Source organism: Aptenodytes patagonicus, chromosome 13, assembly GCF_965638725.1.
Source record: "Aptenodytes patagonicus chromosome 13, bAptPat1.pri.cur, whole genome shotgun sequence".
In the NCBI taxonomy this organism is placed as follows: domain Eukaryota; kingdom Metazoa; phylum Chordata; class Aves; order Sphenisciformes; family Spheniscidae; genus Aptenodytes; species Aptenodytes patagonicus.
In genome coordinates this window covers 15832973-15850432 of record NC_134961.1, presented here as the reverse complement: position 1 = coordinate 15850432, position 17460 = coordinate 15832973, and the positions used below count along the sequence as shown (strand labels likewise).

Below are 17460 nucleotides of genomic sequence, written 5' to 3'. Positions count from 1 at the left end.
CTGTAGAATATTAGTTGCTAGCCATCAAAGAGCAAGATCTAGCTGATAGCCACAGTAGGCACATCACAACCTTTTCTACCCTCCTCCAGTACACGACATACAACCCCAAACAGAACCAGAATGCAATCCCGTATCTACTCTGGTTCTGAGATTAGAGAAGCAGACACCCATTAGCTTCCATTAGCTAGATCAAATCTGTTTCTCCACACAATGCAGAGGATAGAGAACGGGCACACTCACAATCTGAAATGATTTATAGCCAAGACAAAGAGCTAAGGCAGGCCTACAGAGCGCTAAAGAAGTCAATGGCCCGTATAGGAGCCAACCAATTCTCTACCCATTTTACAAGAATATAACCAGGCTCTCATCTGTGGATGACAACTGCACAAGAGTAACTTACATGTATCTCTTTTTCAGAAACTAGTAGCCACTGTCATAAGGAAGTTCTGGCACAGTGGGATAGTCAAGGAAGCCACTGCAAAGCCAAGAGAGATTGCTGTAAAACATAGAAGCTAGGACCTCTTCATTCTACAGGTACCTTGAAACAACCACGATTGCATGGCTCCTGACACCCAGACCTTCACACTTACCTCTACCAGACAAAGTGGCATGCTCACCAATTCTGGGAAAGTACTAATTCAGCATGCAAAAAGCTTTGCTCATGCAGTGCTTCGTTTTTTTGATGGTATCTGCGTGTGCAATCCCTTCCCACCCTTTGGCTCTGAAACAGCAGGTTGGAAGGCTGCAAGCAGCATCATTCCCATCCACCCTCCTGCTGTCAGCAGCAGACAGCCTATCCTTCCCTCCCTTGCCACCTCCTGGCTCTCAGACAGAAGCTTGTGAAACTGTGGTACAGTGTGTGGGTAGCATATTGTTCTGACTAGTACTTCAGCTGTGCCATGCTGCCTGCTACTCCGTCACTCTTCCTCCAATGCAGTCCAGCTAAACAACACCTACTCATCAATTTTCTCCCTCCTGCTCCTACAGAAGAGCCTCATCTGTGTCACTTTTCTCCTTCCCCAACCACTGTCCTTCCTAAGAACACAGCAGCTTGACTAAAAAAGCAAATACAGTGTACACAACCTAGCATCCTTCAGGCAGGGACGCAAACCAAGAGCTTCTTAAGGCCATGGCATTCTGTTTCCCAACCTCCATTTATGTGAGGAGCCCAGCTGCTCACATGACAGACATGGACTATACACCAGTGGTTGCCATTAGACTGCCAGAATCACAAGCATGTCTTCGGTGTGCGCTCAGTAGGTGACAAGTATGAAAAGCAGAACCAATGAAAAGGTAACTTTTGCTGCTTTTTGGCAAGTGAAACAAGAGTTGGCCTCCAGAGAACAGGCACGATAATATGCTGCAATAAACAGGGCACAAGTTTACACGATCAATGCATTGTATGTATTGCTTAATTATCCAGGAAGATGCAGACTAATGAGAAACTGAAATTTATTTCATTAGTAAGCCAGTATTGCCCACAGCCATTAACTTGAAAACAGCTCAAAAGAAAAAGGCAAATGTTAAAATTGCGACAGTCCAGAAGACCAACATACAACATCCTGCGAAGATGATTCTTTGTTATTACACCGAAATGCATACACAAGGTTACCTTCTATAAACAGTTTGTTGTTCTAACCCCAAATAATTAAAGAGTTTGCTTTAGAGATGGTTCAGTTGAAGTATTTCAGCCCTGCAATAAAACCTCTATCTAGCACATCAGCTTGAAAACTCCCATTACTTGCCCTGCTATTAAAATATGAAACATTAATTGGTTAATACTTGTGTTTCACAGACTTTTTATGATGGGAGATATCTGTCTGAAAAATGACATTTAAGAGGACAAGAATATGTTGCTGCCCTTCTCTCTCTCTCTCACTCCCCAAAGAAATTATCCACTTGTCTTTAATCAGGGAGTAAACACCTGCATGTAGTAAATGGCTGGAGAAGCTTAAGATGCTATTGCCCTCCAACTGTTTGTTATTGATCCTCTACTGTAAGTTACAACCTCTTCAGAGTTGGCAGAGCATATAGTGTTCCTTTGTCAACTCAAGGGACAGTGGAGCTTAATCTAAACCATGAGATTTTGCACCAAAAAATACCGAGCTATACTCACCTGAACTCCTATGCTAGCTTTGCTGTATGACTGTGATCTCTGGGGGCAGACTGGGCAGGGGAAGAGGAGTAAAATGTAAAAAAAGGACGAAGTAGTAACATCTCAAATGACTGTTGGCTCACCAGGCATGCGCACGCAATTTCATTGTACGTCACTGTTACCCTGCTGTGATTACCTCCATGCAAAACACAACCAAACCAAAGCATAAGACTCCCACGCTTCTAGTGTCATTGGAAAAGCTTGAAACGCAGTTTCTGTACTAACTTGTGCAAGCCAGCTTAACAACACTATGCAGAACAATACTAGAATAATTCAGCCTTCTACTGGACTACTGCCAAAAGACTCATTCAAGTAAACAAAAGGTTTAAGGGATCACTACCAAAGCTCACAGTAAGCATAATGCTTACTGCATAAAAACATTCAACAAAAAAACCTTAAACATTTCAGATTTTTTTGTATTAAGTGCCACTGAATTTCTGTGTACTAAAATCTCTTATGCTTACAAACTTTATAGAACAGTGGCATGTTGAAATACCCCTGAAGAAATCCAGTTTTGGTAAAAAGTAAAAACAAAGACTAAGTACTAAAGCTACATTTAATATGAATCCATCAAGTTCAAATTTTACTTTTACAAATTTTCTTCTGACTTTCATCATTTCTACAAAAAAATTATTTTTAATCAAATTAACCAAAATTACTGAATCTGAAATTATGGGCGAACAATAGTTTGCGTGCTCTGGAAGATGACAGTGCCCAAACCTCTTTTTGTTGTTTTAAGAAAGCAATTTGAACTTCCAGGAACAAAAGCAGCCAGCCAGTATAAAGTCAGATATTGTCAGATCTTTCGTATAAGGACAGGAAAAGAACTAGGAGGCTCCTCTTAAGTTAGTTTAGGAATTATTTAACTACTACTAAAGCAGCATTCTCTCAGTGGCAGGGTGCTTAAAAAACATTAGAAAGATCTATAAAACTGAAAAGGACAGGAAATTGCAGCAGTGTCCACTAAACACTTCTTTATCATGTCTATCAGACTGTATTCCTCAAAAAATTCCTCCAATTATACGATGTCTCAATCTGCCTTGCAGATTGTCGAGCCTTTTCCTTTTCAAAAGCAATAGGGTTGTGCTAATAATGGTCTTGAAAATAATGCCTAATCTTTTGGCCAAGCCCAGCCAGATGACTTAGTCTTGTCACAAAAGACACAGATGAATTGAGGCCACGGCCCATTTATGTGAACTTCATACAATCTCTTCCTCAAAGACGACATTAAAATCTTTGTGGGAGGCCTGATACTTACTATGGACTAATGCTCAAAGGTATCCTAAGTCATAAGAGGAATTATGATAAATAACGAAGAGAAGAGTAACAGGACAATGGTTCTTAAGTCAACTGGCACAGAGGACTGAGAGGCAGCTTCTCAAATTATTCACACACACCCCCCCCACTTTATTTATGAAAATCTCCTTATTTCAACAAGCCAGAGCCCTTAAGCATTAAAATCTCTTGCCGCTGCCTTTTCTTTGTCAAATAAACAAGCAGCAGATTATACATGAAGACAACACAAAACCTACCTATAAATTATTTCACTAATTCATGAAAGCACAAAAATACTTTCAAGTTATGAGAAGAATGCCTAAGAAAAGAACCAACTGTCCAATACAGAAGAACTAAAAATGAAAGACTAAAGAGCAAGCATGAGTAAGTTTAGCACCTGAAGCTGCATATCTCATTTTACTGCTTGTTTGACAATTTATCTTTATTAGTAAAAGCAGGAAGATAACAAAACAATTTAATTAAGTGAAGGGGATAAATATGTACTTGACACAGTCATAGCAAGGTTTGTCAAAAGAGAAATTTACAAGCTTGCCATCTTATAAGGGATTTTTCCCGTATAATTTAGTACATTCTTGTGGTAGTAGCCTTCAGAAATGAAAAGTTTGACTTATTTAGACTCAGCATAAATACCTGCGTCATCCATTTTGGTTTTACAGGCAATTAAAAAAACCAACCAAACAAATTTTCCAGAGGTATAATTACACACAGGATGCAAAAAACCCCACTACATTCTCTTTTTGATGAGGTTTATGAGTTAAGTATTGGCATTTTTAGCCTCATTATGAAATAGCTTTCTTTAAATACATATTTCTGTTGCTTCCTTGATAAAAAGGTAGAATGTTGTAAGTTATCTTAAAACAAGCTTCTGGTATAGACATACCTATTAGCAATTTAACATCAAATAGTAGCCAACAAAAACTAATGTCTCCCAAGTTACAATTTTTTTTTCTGCCTTACAAAAAATAATTCTTAAGACTGTAGAGCCAAAATATTAATAAATTAGCTACAGGTCCCTGAGTTTAAAATACTTTGAATACATTGTATCAGTTAACGTAGTATTCTGTATTTCAGGATCTTCATACATGGAAAAAATAAGGAAGCAATTGTAAAAGACAAGCTCAAGTATTCGAAGAGGTTGCCATTCCACCTTTATATAAGCGAAGCCTAAGTCTTTCCCCTACCATATTTTCCCGTTATTACTTTTTTCTTTCTTGGAGTGCTATGTAATACTGAGGGTACAATACACAAAGCACCATAGACTTAGTCCCTCATTGTGTAAACAGGAGCATCTTGGTTATAGACAACATTCCATGTCTTTCTGAAACAGAGAATACCATGACTTGGACCTGTCCCCAGGTATTTGATATACATACAGCCTAGTAATACATATCCCCATTTTTTCTGCTTTAAAGCTGGGATATTCAAATAGCTTTCTTCTAATTTAATAATGCTTATACTATTACAACTGAATTAATAGCTAAACTGATTTTAAAAAGTGCTTCAAAAACCAAATACTTCTTTTAAATACTTTCAACGTTCCCACTATTTACTACAAATACTGGAAAACAAATCTTCATTATTAGAAGATATTAGTGTGAGAAAACAAACACACCACACACACACAAAAAAGTATTTCCTGCCTTTTCCCCAATAAAAATGAGCCTACGTTTGGATTCAGACCTAATTCTTCCTGATGCTTACTGGAACAGTGGAAACACTTTCTTCCTAAGTTGCCATGCCAACATCAACAACGAGGAAAGATACGGGAAAGATTCCCAAAATGTAAATCTTATTTTTCTTCTGTTGTTCAACTTTAAACTATGCGGTGAATTAAACTTTCTGGGATACAAGGTGAAACTTCAATTCTGTATTATTTTTGCAGGAAAAAAACCTGTTCTTGATAATTATCCCAACTCTCAAAAATATTTTATTAATACTTCTATTATACACTAGCTGTGGTTTTAAAACTATTTAACAATATAAACAACTCCATTCTATATGCCTCAACAAAGTATTCTAGTTGGGGTTTTAAAGTCAGACTTACAAGCCGCCATGACAGGTGAAGCTGATCAGGACAGATTTTGTAACAAACACTGTAGCACTTCAACTCTACATAACATGGTTTGGGAAGAGCAAGCAAAGAGAGTCATTTAATGTTATTTGAAGAAAGCAAACAAACATCATTATTCCTGTAGAAAACATTTAACCAATGTAGAGAAAAGGACAACAGTCACTTGTGCACTCACCATTCTTCCGTTCATTAAGAGGAGGTAAGTACTGATTGGGCTGCAATGAGAGTTCCTTAAACTCATGCGCAACTGCTTCGCTATGAGGACTAGGAGCAAGCCGTGTTAGTGATCCAGAGTCGTCCTCAGCGTCCGCTGTCCCCAAGTGATCCATTGTGTTAAATCGAGCAAGCGGTCTCTTAATCACACTACAGTTGATAAAACTATTGGGGGGGGGAGAAAAAAAAAAAAATCACTTAGACACATTACTTTTTTTGTTCGGTTTTTGGTTTTGGTCAGTTCCTTTGCACACAGAATTCAACTTTAAAATGATATATACATTATCTACTAATGTTCCACAAATATTACAGGTTTGCAAAAATATAGTTAAGCAATGTATTTACAAGCAATTTAACAGTCATTTGGTTCTGAGAAGCAGGACAGTTTCTCTGCTTACTTTGACAGAGAAATGACATAGTGTTAACTCTCAATATGGATGTCTGGAAGCTCCTGTGCTCTACCTTCCAACAAGTGACACAGCCCGTTTATCAGCAAAACATTCTTTTTTTTCAGTAGCTTATATTAGAGAATGCTGAATTAATGTATGATAACACACAAACGGCTTTTAATATTCTGAAGCACTGCACAACTTTCCTTTGGATCAAAAATCAACCTTGGTATTAATACAGGACTTCATACCACCAAAGAACTATATTAGAACTAGTTAATCGTTAATCTCTCCAGCAAGGAAGGCTTTTTGCCATGATTTTTTCCAAATTAATTTTATTGCATACTAGCTACTTATTGTAAAGTACTCTACAAAGCGGAATAAAAGTCCCAATTTATTATTTCTTTCCTTTCTATCATTAATGTGGTACTTAATCTACAGTGAGGAGAGACAGAAGTATGAATTACTGGTACAGGCTTTTTATAGCTCACAGAACTCTATCAAGTCATTAAAATTTCAATAAATCAGTATGGACTTCAATTAAGTCCATCCCTGGATTCTTGGAAACTCGAACAATATGAAACATTAACAATTCATGAAGATCCAAAAAACCAAAGAAATGTCTTATTATAGTTAAATTCTTTGTTTATTTTTAGTTATTTTTCTTAAGAAACACTACTGCTGCCCATACTCAACCTTAGATTTCAAACTTCAGGTATGCTGAATATAGATACCGCACATGTTGGGGTGTGTATTTAAAGGTTATTAAAATGCAACATGTGTTTCAATGACCATACCTAAAATCTTTCAAGTGTTACTTGATATTTTAAAAAACGTCAAGATGACAAAAAACGATCATGACCACCAAAGAATGGCCTACACTACAAAAAGGGGTAAAGAATCATGTTGCTGAAAGTGCCAATTTAAAAATAACAAATATAAGCAAGTACCGCTTGATATGTACCTCAGTAGAACAATTATGATGGTTAAGTGCATCTTTTTCATTATTTTCCATAGTTACCAATTGGTGCTTTCACGTTAAATGAAGACACATTAACTTACTGTTACAAAAGATTTTTTTTTCCTTTGTTCTTAGCTTTTAGAAGCATAATTTACCCAGCTCTCATTCGATTTCTTGACATTACACTCTCCTCAAACTCCCACTCACCCATACAAATTAAGTACATTATTAACCAACCAAGTCCCTTCAGAGCAGAATTTAAGTGAAAATTTAGCTGCTTATCTGCTCATACTCACAGCATTTTATCTGCAATTTATTAGCTATGAGTTATGCCTTGGAGTCACTTTTCAAAGAGATTAAACCACATTAGCTGTATTCATGCCATTAAATCCATATGAAATTAATAGAAACACCTTCTTGTACTAAAGGTTTAACATTTATTATGCTGCATGTTAGCTTTGACTCTTTTCCCCATGATAGATAACTAAATATCTTGCTTTAAATTAAACCAGTTTAACTTTCACTGCTTCTGTAACACACTGCTAAATTAGTTACATGTCCTTTTCTTAATTTTCATTTCAGGAATGTATGTAAATGTGGTTTTATTGTCCAGATTCAATTAAGAACAAGGCATGCAAGAATTATATGCAACACATTAAATGATACCGATTGCAACATTACAGTGCAACTCAAAGCAAGTTGACTTCTCACACAAAATGTGCTTCATCTGTGGTTTGAACCTGACTAAATCAGGTTAGAGGGGACCTTCTGGAGGTCATCTAGTCCATCCCCCAATCCCAAGTAGGGCTACGAGCTGCTCAGGAATTTGTCTTGTCAGGTTCTGAAACATCTCCAAAGGTGGCGATTCCACCACCTCTGGGTAACCTCATTGTGAATGCCTTGCTCCCCGTGCTTCAAATAGAATTTCTTCTACTGCAACCTGTGCCTGTTGCCTTTTGCTGTTTTGCTCTAACACAGATGATATTGCTGATTGCGACTCTCAGATCCCAGTTTTTACTATGGTTTCATACAGTACACAAACTTGATCATTAGGAAACCTCTAAAACCAAAGTTCTCCAAAGCGGAACTCTTAACACTAATTTGAAGGTTTCCAATTCACAGTAAAGTCTCAGATGTTACAAATTCCTTGTCTTAAATCTTTTGGATAAACAATTTTAAACACTAAAAATAACGTTCATTAAAAAAAAAATTGCAGCAAGCCTAAACATCCACTATTTATCAGTTTACCATCCTTTACCGTTACAGAATTTCACAGGAACAGGCCCCTAGGAAGCAAAACCAAAACAGGTTGTGGCATGCATATTGGAATACCACAGCTAATGCCTTTTTTGTTTCCTCAAGCAGTTATCTATACTGATTGACAGAGCAGGATGAGGTCACTACACACTGTTACATGCAGAAGGCCCTCTTTCAATTTTTTGCTGCAAGGGTGCTGCAAGCCCCTTTACCTATAGGGTATTAAAAATCCAGGTATGTTCCCAAATGATCCTTTAACACTAGAACAACCCTGTTGCTATGTTGCTACATCATCTTTGAACGAAAGACACTCTAGAATTCCCAGAGAGTCTAAATTCCTCAAATTCCTCAGTCATATCTCAAATCTCATTTTGCTCTCATTTCTTTTCATTTTTACTGATTAACTGCTACCATATCAGACTACGGAAATATTTTTGAGCTTAGAACAACGAATTCTCTTGACCTTCCACAAAAAAAGGAAACACACACCACCACCCAACATTTATAAGGTTTTTTTGTAGGGGCGGAAAAAAGTCTGTGACCTACATCATCAAGATCTGGCTCAGATACACTATGATCAATGACAGCTCCTTACTGAATCAATGAACTGAACATCTAAACAATACTATAAAGATGACAAATTGAAGACTTGCAATAATAAAATATAAACAATTAATTTGAGTCTTCTCTCTTGTTCCACTAGAATCTAAGGGAAAATTCAGCTGTTCAACTTTCTAAAAAGAACTTCTAAACTTAGCATCCATGAAATTACTAGTTTGTCTTAGGCATAAGGTTTTCCTTATTGACTGACAAAATAATTCTGAAACTTAATAAAAATCATTTTGATAAATACCTTTCCAAACAAACGAACAAAAAGACAAGACGAAGAAGAAGAAAAAAAAAAAAAAAAGACATTGCTACGTAAACAACATCTTTTTACACTGTTGATGTATGAGATAATAAACCACTACTATTTTTTAGCACACCCATTTTAACTGCTAGAGAAGATGCATACAATTGCTTTACCATCAGCTGGAGGTTACAACCAGCAGCATTTACTTCACATGAAACTAGACTAAAGATATGCAGAACATCTTCCATCTATCTTCAGTTTTCAAAAGCCATATTTCATTCCAACATTTCAAATATAACTGATTGTTTGGGCATCAGCAATTCAAACACAAAAAATGGTAGGAGAAAACATTTGTTCACCTTGATTAAAATCAAACCTTGTACAATACTTTATACAGTCATCATTTGCAAACGTGAGAAACTTACATCATTTAGAATTTAATGTACCATGATTCTATCATATTTTATATTAAAGATAACACATTTGCCTCCCCTTTCGCATTTGTTTGAAGCCTCCTCAATCTTGAAGAATTATTTCGTATTTGCCATCTGCATTTACAGATGGTAACCATTATCTATGTAACCCCTGACTTTAAGATGACCTATATACAAAAGTGTATTAATAAACATAACTGAAATTCAACAGTAAGAACATGTACAGGAAAAATACAATTAAAAAAAATAATCCATACTATTAAAGTCTCAATATTCTACTCTGCATAATCCAAGAAAGCACCATTTTACACAAGGCTAATCTGACAGACAGAAATCAGCTGTAACTTCAGGGGTTTCCACTCCCTTCCTTGAAACTAAGACACCGAAAGGTTTATTAAGTTGTATGAACCATCATTCTATTTGGTATGAAAAGCACTTCTACTTATAAAGTGTTGGAAAGCGTAATACCATCTTATTTGTAGCAACTAAAATAAAACTACTCCATTCTTCCAATAGTCCCAAAGGATTTCAGGTTTTTGGGGTTTGTTTGTTATACAGAATTCAGCAAAACATTTAAAAGTAGTAAAGTGAAAACTAGAACAAAATTATTTTCCTACTTAACCTTCAGAATAGATTATCAAAACAGAGTATGCACCAGCACTGCAAGCGAGGCTTTGGTTCACATTTATCTGACAACTACATAGAAACAGTGTTCCAGTACTGGCAAAGGAGAACTCCTGTACAGTGTATGAGTCTTATGTAAGTGTTCTCACAGATTGTAGGTGGTTGCTATCTTTCTTAACTGCTGAAGACAAACGCTTCTTTTATTTTTAAACATTTTATCTTCAAAAGACAAAGTATGTTTCCTTAGAAAAAAATCTTAGAAGGGGGGGAAGACACGTGCTTCCCTGCCACTTGAGACACTAAAACTGGTATTTTATTTGGCACAAACTGTGAAATCTGGATGACACTTAGGTAGTAAATCAGCTTTTATTTTAGAAATCTGCTGGAAAAAACAGTTCAAGAATCACAGTGCATTCAAACTCTGGCAAGTCAAATGGCTGACCTTAACACTGCTTCACTCATTTACACCTGCAAGGAACTTAGGTCACTATACACAGTGCAGTATCAAATTATTAATAGTCACACCAGATGAGGTATTAGCAATACCAGGTGCCAGTACAGAATTTATTACAGAATCATGGTGTGAACATCAGCAGTCAAATCACCTTGGTTTAAGTTTCTCCATTTATAAAACTCAGTACAGTTTCAAATTAAATAGCTAGCAGTTTGTAATACACCAGAATCTTTAGTGGGAAGAATACTAGAACTGCAAAATGTTGGTTTTGGGGTTTTTTTGTGTCCCATCCCCCCCCCCCCCCCCCCCCCCCCCCCCCGCAATGTGTCAGGAAACAGTAAAAAAAGACATCTAAAAAGCTTAAGCACTGCATCCAGCAGGTTAGCTTAACAGTTGCCAATGAAGGTCATTTGCATTAAGGTCTTGGATCTCCTTCTCAATGCCTAGAAAGACTTGAAAATCTGTACAAGTGGGGACAATGATCTCTAACATTAGAGTGGTAATAAGCATTTAGGGGACCATTACGGTTTCAAATATTACCTCAATTTAAACAGTAAGCATTAATGATTTGTATCTGAGATAATGTGCTAAGTCACAATATGAGAGTAACTTGGCGATTCCTCTTTCCATGTCATGAAAGGGCAAGAGCTATGCTTTCAGAATGCAGCTGGCCCTATCAAGTGCATACATATGCCTACAACAAAATTCCTTTCTAATCTTCAAATTAGCTGAGTCCCAGCAGTCAGACCCTTGGAATGCTCAGTACCTCCTTTTTTTCCAGAGGATCAATACAAGTAGGACTTGGATGTAAGCATTCAAAATACACAGGAACATTTAGCTCACTGAACAATATGGTAACTGTAAGCTAAGAGAGTCATTTCCCAGAGACAAGAACTGGGGATGAAATACCCGCTTCAAAGAGAGGAAAAGATGCAATGTTTTTAAAGGATGACTCCTCTTGGCATGCTGCCTATCAGCAAGGGGTAAAAAGAAAATTAAGAAACAAATAGTAGGATCGGCTGCAGGAAATCCATCTCAAGTCAGTTCCTGGAGCAATACCGAATCTAGGTGTCCGCTACAAAGACAATAATGCCTCGGTCTAGTATATAATGGTTTCTCTGTGACCTCTAAAATGCAGCGTGTTCTATTTGGTAGACACTAGCATATATTGTATATGCACAATTTCATTTCAGCTGTGCTTACATCCTATTATACGTCTGAGATCTTACTAAATTCCTACATGAAAAGCTATTTGGGCTCCCTTTAGAATTGTTCTGAATACCTTTTTCTGCATGTCCACATACAATTTTTCTCCAAACTCTAAAGACTACTTCTATTTCATTGCAAAATTGAAAGATAAATAATAATAATTTAAAAAAGCCTTGGATATACTTACAAAGTATCTAAAAGCCACTTAAAGCTATTCTTCCAAATCACTAACCTACCTTTTACACCAAGTCCCATACATTGGTGTTTTTAAAATAGTGAAGATGTAAAAACCAAAAAATAACTTTTTGCATTTAGCACTGCAATTTTAACAATAAACTGTTACAGAAAAGTTCTTTTGTTTTTTTTCTTTTTTCATTTTCTCAGTAGGTTTCAAATCCACTTACTGAAATAGCATTTACAACCAGTAAAGATGTATGACTGAGTACAAAATGAACATAGACATGGAAAGTACTTGCTATTAATAATCATCCAGATTATCAGTAAGTTAACTGAATATGTTAATCTAATTCATTTTTGACATTCATAATTTCACCGATTAGAGAAAACATCTCAAATGAAGTTTGCCTCTGTTGCAAGAACAATGCTTATTCTGTTGAGGTTTAGGCCACTCATTTTGTGTATTCCACAGTGGATTAAAAGACCACAAGACAATTTCTGTGAAAAAAAGTCTTGAAAATATTCAACCGTTTTAGTTTCCACTTCACACAGTATGATGCTGCTCCTTTTCCCAAAGAGAAGCAGTGTCAACACTGCTGACAACTCGGCGTTGCTTACAACCTCTGCAGTTAGTTTCTCACACCACCTCTCTCATTAAAGTATTCTGGATACAGGATATGAACTTTGAAATTAAAACTGATGTTAAATTATTATATTGAAAGAGAAATTGCAATCCTACAGTTAAAATACAGTGTTGATATATTAATTAATGAAGATAAATTTTGTGGTAAAGTACACAGCAACAAGGACTTAAATCATACAGCTATTTTTACAAAGGTAATTAGACAAAAGCAGAAAAAGATGAGAAATATCAACGGCTGACTAACTATGAGTAATCATCTTGGATTATGCATTATCAGAAACTCATTGTTACTATTCATTTCTTTAAAAAACAGTGTGCAGAAATGTATGAAAGAACTGAGGTCCTGTCAGGCTTCTCACCATACCAGTAACTGGAATGACATGCTTCTTAAAGAAGCAAGACCGGACTGATAAATCTTTCAGATAATAATTTACTAAATAAGAGGAAATTTAAGTTTTTGTAACTGTCTACTCTAGCTAAATTAGTACCATTGAGCAGACACTAGAAGACCTCCAGAAACTCATTTAACACTTTTGCACATTTCGATGACTGCTACACTGAGATTCTCTTTACTAATTCTTAGAAGGAAATCTTTAAATTTTAAGTCTTTGGACTGATTAAAGTCTGAAAAGAAATAAGCTACACTAGCAAATGCACACCATAAACTATGTATAGAAAATTACTTATAACTGGACAGAGGCAGGGGATGAGTCAACAGAATACTAGATGATACATTCTGTCCTGTACTATCTCCAGGCAAAAAAAAAAAAAAAAAAAAGGCACCTCATTCGTAATGGGAGATGTGGCTTGCTAAGTGCAAATTAATTATCAGGCAGAGAGTGTTGGTCTGTGATGAACAAAGGCAGCCTCCCACAGCTCCCTTAAAGCGTGGGGAAGCTAAAGCTTACCCTGTTGTTGTATAGGGCCATACAGATGACTGACCTATTCCTTTTTTCACATTACTGCCTTCTCAAAACTAACCTATTCAAATAACATTTGGTAAAATCTTCTGGGCTTCACATAACCCTTCAGTGGAAAGGATATAACTCAGGAACGCTGTGAAGCTTAGTGTTTAAATACTTTAAGGTCTCACAAAAATGTTTTAAGTAGATTATTACTATTATCTTCTGTGTTCACACTTCATGGGCTTTAAAATGGTCATTAATAATAAAAGTTATCCAAGATGCTAAACTCCTTACAAATATTTTAAGTAAAGCAAGCCAAGGTTCGACATGCATAATATTCAAGTCACTAAAACAAAGCCAATCCCTTCAGATGGAAGCAATGCTTAAATTGTTGACTGATTATATAAAACTTTTCAAATCTACCATCTTCCTTTAAGAAACAGTTATGAAAATAACTCTGTAGCATGCACCAAAATCAATAAACAAACAGTCTGATGGACCAAACAAAAGAGTCTAGGATTAGCTGCCTCTTAAAGATAATACACAGTCAACAACCTCCTTCTTTAAAGAAGAGTATGAACTGCTTTGCTATTCTACCATATGAAAGAGAGAGATGGTCACCTAGGTAGCTGTGCTTGGTTTCAGATAGCTTGCATCTATTAATCCATCCGGCTTTTAATATACCTTCTACTGATGCAATGCTTTGTAAGTAGAAGCCACATTATGTTTAACTTATAGTACCAGTACTGCTTGTCGCAGAAAGTTCATAAAGACTTAACTCATGTTGAAAACTCTGAATCACAATAAGAAGATATGTTATTTCATCTACAACTAATAAGTCCATCCCTCCTAACAGCTGCTACCTGAGCACTCAGTAGCAACAAGAATTATAGCAACAACACTTCAAAGTATAGTAGATAAACAGTCTTACGACTTGTTGTAAGTGAAGGACATCCAGATACAGTCTTCAACAATTTTTTACTTTTAACCACCTTATGAGCAGACATCGTTTGATTTCATCTCATCTTTTTTGTGGATATTCTTAGTCAACGATGCTCATATTGAGGCACTGCTAAGTCATTCAGCTGGATTAACTTGATTAAATAAACACAAAGCTGTTACAGCACACAGCCTCACTAGTTCTATTAAAATAAACAGCTTCATAAAAATACTTTAAACTAGAAAGGTAAAACATGAAGTAATATCTTGTTTAGATGTTACATACACACACACACTGTGCATGGAAATATGCCATTTGCAAATGCTCAGAAAAATCTAAACATGACATTCCTATTTTTCAGTCTATGAAGATGATGTTGTCAGTATTTTACATTTGCTTTAGTACTCTAGTAAAATTTAAAATGCCTGTATTAACTGGCAGCAAATAAATTTAGACTCAGCTTAGAAAACAACCCAAGGTCAGTTTTATAACACCTAAATATAACAACACAAAGAAACAAACAAACAAACAAAAAAAGAAACCATATGCATTATTGGTGTGATTGGTGTGCAAACAAATGATGCTTCTAGTTTCTCATCCTCATGGACCTCTACACATTTAAATTAAATTTCTTTTTTCCAATAAAACATAAGTGACACATCATTTAAGAAGCAATTTATTTGCATTCCAATTAAAAAAAGTCAAAAGTTCTTAATATCAGTTTTAATATGAAGTGCTGAGCAGTAGCATTCAAGTAATTGCAAGATCAACGCAGATTTACCTGCCAAAAAGCAAGCTCTGTTCTTCTGGACTATGACAGAACTTCGTGGAAGGAATTAAGATTGTAAGATGTGCTCCATCATTTTCTGTGGCCAGCAAACATAAAACACTGTAGCCAGCAGAATCTTTTTATGTAATTGAAGCTGACAACATATAAAAAAATCAAAACACAAATGTTCATTTTGGTATTATAAAAGCGCTTGATAGCTCAAGTCTGGAGTAAGGGTCAAATATTTATATGAACACATCATACAATCGCTAAACATTTTAGTGTCATGCCCTAGAAGTGGGCATTTATTAGAAAAAAAGGAAGAGAAAATATACAGAGCTTTTTACAAGAGGTATTCTGACAGTTCAGAAAATAATCAGTTAGTAACTTTTATCAATAAATTGGATCATAATCTTTAACAACTCCTTTATGTGTTCAGAGTCCTTTGATAGCCAAAATGTTGATCTATTTTAAAAATGAATGTTGGTAGAGCATCTAAGGCATTTCAGAAAAGGTTAAATTACTCCATGATTTCATTTGTTTGCTTAGCTACTTCAAGATGTTCCCATTTATGACTAAGCTGCAGGTGCTATTCTGTTTATTTTAGTGCCTGTAAACCAAGCCCTTGAATTGAACAAAGCAAGGAAAGCATTAGGATTCAAGTCAAAGAGGAAGGAACTGCAGGACTGTTTCCCGTTGAACATGCTGCTTTCTACTTTCCTTCATAAGCATGACTGAACATTACACAATCATTTCTAGAAAATGAAATTTCTTGAAAGAGATATACTTTGTTTCTTTTTATTTCTATACACCGTTACAGAGATTAGCAAAATTTTATAATACTTGGTGTACCAAAGACTGATATTTGACCTCTTAAAAAAATGCAATCAACTTCTATAGGACAGAATTTCACTATTATTCACATTCAGCAATAAACTAAATACTAATCAGACATGAATTCAAAATAACGTAGCATAATTAGGGATTACCAGCAACTTCAATGTAGGGGATCTTGCAAATATCAAAATGATTATGCATGAACTGCAACTCGGCACACACATGCAGATGATACTCAGTTAAATAGTCTCTACTCATAACCTTAGGACAACTTAGAAAATCTCTCTTTCACAAATCTTTTGCTGCATATTGACTTGTACCAACACAGCTACTTTCGGATATTAACAATGCAAACAATAACTTGAATTAGCTCCCATGGAAACCAGTCAACTTGTTGCTCTTAACTTCTGAAACTAAAACTTGTAAAATTTAACCCGCTAATGGACAAAAGGAAAACTTAGAAGGTGACAGATTAATGTTTAAATAAAAAAAGATAAAAATCAACATTCTGTACATCTTAAGCAGCAGCTATTTGCCATACGTTCTTTACTTGATTTACGCTAAGTGCTTACAGTTCATCTAAAACACTCTTTTCTGTTCTTTTCTTATTTATGATCACTTAAGCTCCCTGTAAAAAGCACAGCAGAGCATTATGATATGTATTGAACTGTCCCAAATGACTGCTTTTACTTTGTAAGTTATTAGAAGTATTTAATCTTCTCCTCTATTCTATTTCCTTTAACTTGAAAGAAAACAGAGGCCTAGTAACAATTTAACATGTCTGACTTACAAGTTCATAGGACCATCTCTTCTTTTCAGCAATTCAATTTACATTGGATGATGTGACACATTTTGAATAGCAACAAAAGTACAATTAAGGGCTAATTAAAAAAGGTGATGGAAGTTTTAAGATTATTTTTGTATAGTGCTGCTGTCCTGCTTAGACAAAACCACTGGGTGAGCTACATCCCTAACATTTTGAAGGCTCCCCTAGTGCTCCCAAAGATAACTCACAGTTAGCTACATACATTAAATACATGTATTCATCACATGCATGCTGTGTGGGTATGGATGCTCATCCTTCTCAACTGAACAGAGGCAGTGAGACAAAATTTGGCAGTCCCATAATACCACTTCATGCTCTTGCCAGCTCTTCTACTAGACACACATAAATTATTCTCCACTGTATTTGTCATTATCCGAGAGTCAGAATGAGGTCAACATAATTTGTGTTCCTTATAGCCACAGCTGCTACTGGAACTGGACAAATATG

The 17460-nt window shown here is 35.8% G+C and overlaps 1 protein-coding gene across 4 annotated transcripts in view; it reads right to left on the bottom strand.

The window, feature by feature from the left end:
* Positions 1-17460, bottom strand: part of MRTFB (myocardin related transcription factor B) — an 86657-nt gene that overhangs the window by 57477 nt on the left and 11720 nt on the right. For all 4 annotated transcript variants that reach the window (XM_076351522.1, XM_076351521.1, XM_076351525.1 and 1 more), the window contains one exon: positions 5698-5900. In XM_076351522.1, coding sequence (XP_076207637.1) covers positions 5698-5851 — 154 coding nt within the window. In that variant the 5' untranslated portion in view covers positions 5852-5900. Of the gene's footprint in view, positions 1-5697; positions 5901-17460 lie in introns of those variants that run through there.